The sequence below is a fragment of the Poecilia formosa genome, unplaced genomic scaffold, assembly GCF_000485575.1.
Source record: "Poecilia formosa unplaced genomic scaffold, Poecilia_formosa-5.1.2 Scaffold57, whole genome shotgun sequence".
Taxonomy (NCBI): domain Eukaryota; kingdom Metazoa; phylum Chordata; class Actinopteri; order Cyprinodontiformes; family Poeciliidae; genus Poecilia; species Poecilia formosa.
The window spans coordinates 2,025,127-2,029,032 of record NW_006799996.1 but is presented as its reverse complement, the minus strand read 5'-3'; the positions used below and the strand labels follow the sequence as shown (position 1 = coordinate 2,029,032).

General features: G+C 36.5%; 2 protein-coding genes across 3 annotated transcripts in view; one reads left to right on the top strand and one right to left on the bottom strand.

Moving 5' to 3' along the window:
* Positions 1 to 1,588, bottom strand: part of slc48a1a (solute carrier family 48 member 1a) — a 5,519-nt gene extending 3,931 nt beyond the window's left edge. For both annotated transcript variants that reach the window (XR_001662321.1, XM_007553634.2), the window contains exon 1: positions 1,095 to 1,588. Coding sequence is in view for 1 of the 2 variants with exons in the window: in XM_007553634.2 (XP_007553696.1) it covers positions 1,095 to 1,224 (130 nt within the window). In the remaining variant the exon portion in view is untranslated. The remainder of the gene's footprint in view (positions 1 to 1,094) is intronic.
* Positions 1,589 to 3,187: 1,599 nt separating this feature from the next.
* The window catches only part of rapgef3 (Rap guanine nucleotide exchange factor (GEF) 3), a 33,056-nt gene continuing 32,337 nt past the window's right edge, over positions 3,188 to 3,906 (top strand). The window contains exon 1 of the mRNA XM_007553637.2: positions 3,188 to 3,378. The gene's annotated coding sequence lies outside the window, so the exon portion shown is untranslated. The remainder of the gene's footprint in view (positions 3,379 to 3,906) is intronic.

Genomic DNA, 3,906 nt, shown 5'->3' with positions numbered 1-3,906 from the left:
GCTTCTATAAGAAAAATATTTTGGCGCCATAACGTAGCATTCTTTAAATTAATAAGAATTGACTTAAGGTGAAGCTGAAACTATAACATTTGAGAATTTTTGGTTAAACATATTCAAAGACAAAGGTAAATCTGTACATATGTAATGTACATATTTTTGTATATTTTTGGCTTTAAAAATGTTTGCTTGTTTTTCCACAAAATGGCCTTTTTTTGAGTCTGAATGCTCCAGTTAATGATTACTAAGTTAGTTGATGATTATTTCGATAATTGATTAATCGTTTCAGCCCTGATCACTGTGCACTGGCGGTCAGCTTACTGAAAAAAGGAGACTGCAATTTTCTGTCGTTTGCACAAAAGACACACTTGGCAATTTAGAAATATTTCTGATTGTAAAAAACAGACAGCCATGTTGTGGAAATATGGCATTTTAGCAGTTTTATTTGACGTGTATTTTTAAATCTTACTTAAAATGGATTAAAAACTACTGATGAGGACTATTACAACAAACTTAGGAGATACACTTCTAAAAACTGAACTACTTTTTGAACAAAATACTCTCAGACAACTGGCAGGCACATTTAAGAGCTTTACTTAAATATTAAATAGTAAAAGTTAATCCCATTTAATTTAGGTTAGTCTACTTGACTGTTAAAATTGCATTCATCATTCACAAATATAGTTAATATTTGACACAGAACAACATTTTGATTCCCAAACATAAAACAAAACAAAAACTAAATGGAAACAATGTGCAACACAACATTTTTAGACACAATTAAAATAAATTGCACAGAGTATTTCATTAAATGATACAACATGGTTCAACTGTAAATAGCGAAATGAACCCCCAAATAAAACCTTTGAATATTGGGGAAAAAATGTCTAGAAAAAACATGTCATCTCTCGGAGAACTACAGGCATTTAAACAAACTATAGTTTATCTCCAAGCTTCGATTAGTGACATTTATAGCAGCACTTCAAGTCCAGAAGGCCGCAGTCAGGATAAATACAGCCTTAAAGAGAAAGTACTTAAAATAAATACGTGAACACATAATAGTTGGTTTAAATTATAAGTATGGAGCATTTACCTACCCGACAGGCCTCCCATGGCCGCTGTCCATGGCTGTTTATAGGCGATATTCCAGACGAGGAAGGCTGAAAATCCAACCAGAGTACCGAAGCTAGCATAGCCTATGCTAATGTGTATCCTACTGATTCCCATTGTAAAATTAAGCTAATGCTACCAACAGACCTGTACCGTCGAGTGGGATGAAAAGTTATTTTTAGTTAAAAACCAGACGGACCGATCCGGCCTTTGGTTCTGACCTACATCAACAGCTTACCGCCATATTATGTAATATCCTCAGCAACAGGGAAGCGACAAGATAGAAATCCCCCTCGGCTCACAGCCAGGAGAACAACGGCGCCAATCACCGTGGGGTGTTAAAAACACACCGTTCATTTGCCTAACAGCACGCCCTACACACAGTTTATGTTTTAAGTAAACAAACGGCAAGGAAAAACTGCTTAGTAAGTCCGTTACAATTCGCATAGAATTAAATTCCCATAAGTACAATCTTTTACAACATATGGACCACTGGAATATTGTGAGACACCCATCTCTTATGTTTTAAACATCTTTGTTCGGAAGAACGAGCAAACACAGCGACATCGCGCCCCTAGTGGAGAAAAGCAAAATAGCAGTTTTAGACTACAAGTTAGATGACGCAATTTACTTTTTGTAGCATTTCAGATTTAATTTAAGCGTCCATCAATTAATGCTTATCTTGGTCCGTGTACCCTTTGTCTCACTTCTGAGACTATGTTGTTGACTAATTGAGTTTTTTTTTCTTCTTATCTCTAAACCTGGAATCCATGCACATCAAATGCGTGAACAACAAGCTCTAAAACCTTTGATAAAGACTCACACAAGCCAGGAATGATTTTCCTAGCATATTGTGCTTCAGAGCAAACTGATCAAAATAATTTTAACAAAATCTTTGTTTTTTTATATTCACAATCTGATCCTGTCTTCTTCCAAAGAAGATGGAAAATATTTAAGACAGTTGCTAAGTCTCCCAAAAGTAGAGATTCCCACGGGTTTAATGTCAGAGCGGGCAGTGATCAGAGAAACTATAAAACCAGGAGCTTCGTCTCAGTCTAGCATTTCACATGTTAAAGTTCATAATTAAATTAGAAACATATTAAAATAAGAATGACTTGTGTGAAAGGGTTGCCAGAAGGGGCTGTCCTTTAGACAGATTAAACTAAAGTAGGCACATTTTGACTATGCACATTTTTATGTTTGGTGGAAATAAAATGCAACATATTAGTATCATGGTGGTAGACGGGTGATGAATTTAGGTCGTTTTTCAGCCACAAGACCAGGTTGCTTCTTTGTATTTTAGTTTCAGATGTGAAGCCATCTGTCTCACAGGCTCTGAGAAGATAAGTTCAAACTGTGTCATGGAAAATATTACTGAATCTTGATATGACTGAGAAATTCTGCCAAAAAAGAGCGTTAGGCACTGATGACATCTCAGAAAATGACTTCAGCGTTTAAAGATGGTTCAAACAGGTATTAGGTATTCATGTGTACACAGTGTTTACCTTCAGCTTTTCCATTATGTTTATACTTATCGTAAAATGACACAGTGGAATTTGAGATTTGACAAGTTCTTCAGGAATCAGGTGATTTTTTTTTATCATTCCCTAATATGAAAAGCCATAATTGAAATAGGGTGCACATTATTTTTCTTCATTAAAAGTGGTGTAAATGCAGATCAATATGTTACAGATTACAGATATTGCATTACTTCAAATGAGCAACCAAAAAATATATAAATTTGGCAATATTTATGCACTTTAACAGCAAATATTTAGTTGAATATATGGCCTCAGCTGCATGTGAAAAAGCATAAAGAACCTGTGAATATTAGAATGAATATTATTGTTTGTCTAAACTGAAGGGCATAGAGCTGAAATCTGTGTTGCCAGGTTAAAGTTCAAAGTCTTTCTGTGGTTTTTTGCAGCTCTTCTGCAGACATCACTGAAGGAAACCACACAATTCAGTTGTAGTTGTAGAGGGCATATCGTGCAAATGAAAGAGAAAAAAAAAGCTTTGCTCACTTTCAGACACTAAGCTGTTCACATGCTCACTGCTGTGGGTCCGTGTTGCATTCAGCTCATGCCCTCCGGCGCTCGCTTCATGACCAATCAGAAAGATACAGGAAACCGTGTCCACCAACACTCCCCACGACTCACACAGACGACCCAGACGGGGAAATCATCCCCAGACGGATGAAACAAGGAACGGCTGGAAAAGAGGAGAGCAGGGAACAAGTGTACTGACGAGCCTTACAGGTGGATGAACGTGGTAAGTTTCTGACCGTGGATGAGAGCGATGCAACTCACAGATTATTTACTGTAATATTTTAGAAAAGATTCTGATCTTTGTACAAAAAATTTGTTTTCAAAATACAATAAATCTTACGTAACACATGTATGTGAGTGTTTTGAAGCCATATTTGCCATGTGCATAAAAGTTTCTTTCATAGCTGCTCCAAAGTTTAGAAATAAACCAATCGTATTTTCAAGGTTGCAAAGTTTTTGATGCTGCTATTTAATTTAACTATGTTTATAGTCACTGTAAAAAAAAACATTGAAACACATGGGTATGTTTGTGAACTGCTGTTCTTATTCACTCCATTTGTTTTAATTTCTTCCCTCATATTGGCTTCACATTCTGCATTCAGTCCTTATTTGACCACGAGGTCAAACAGATCAAATCTGTATTTCCTTGTCGCTGCTAAGTGGCAGGAGAAAGGAAGGAAAAAGGTGGACGTGTGTGTGGGTGTGTGTGTGTGTGTGTGTGTGTGTGTGTGTGTGTGTGTGTGTGTGTGTG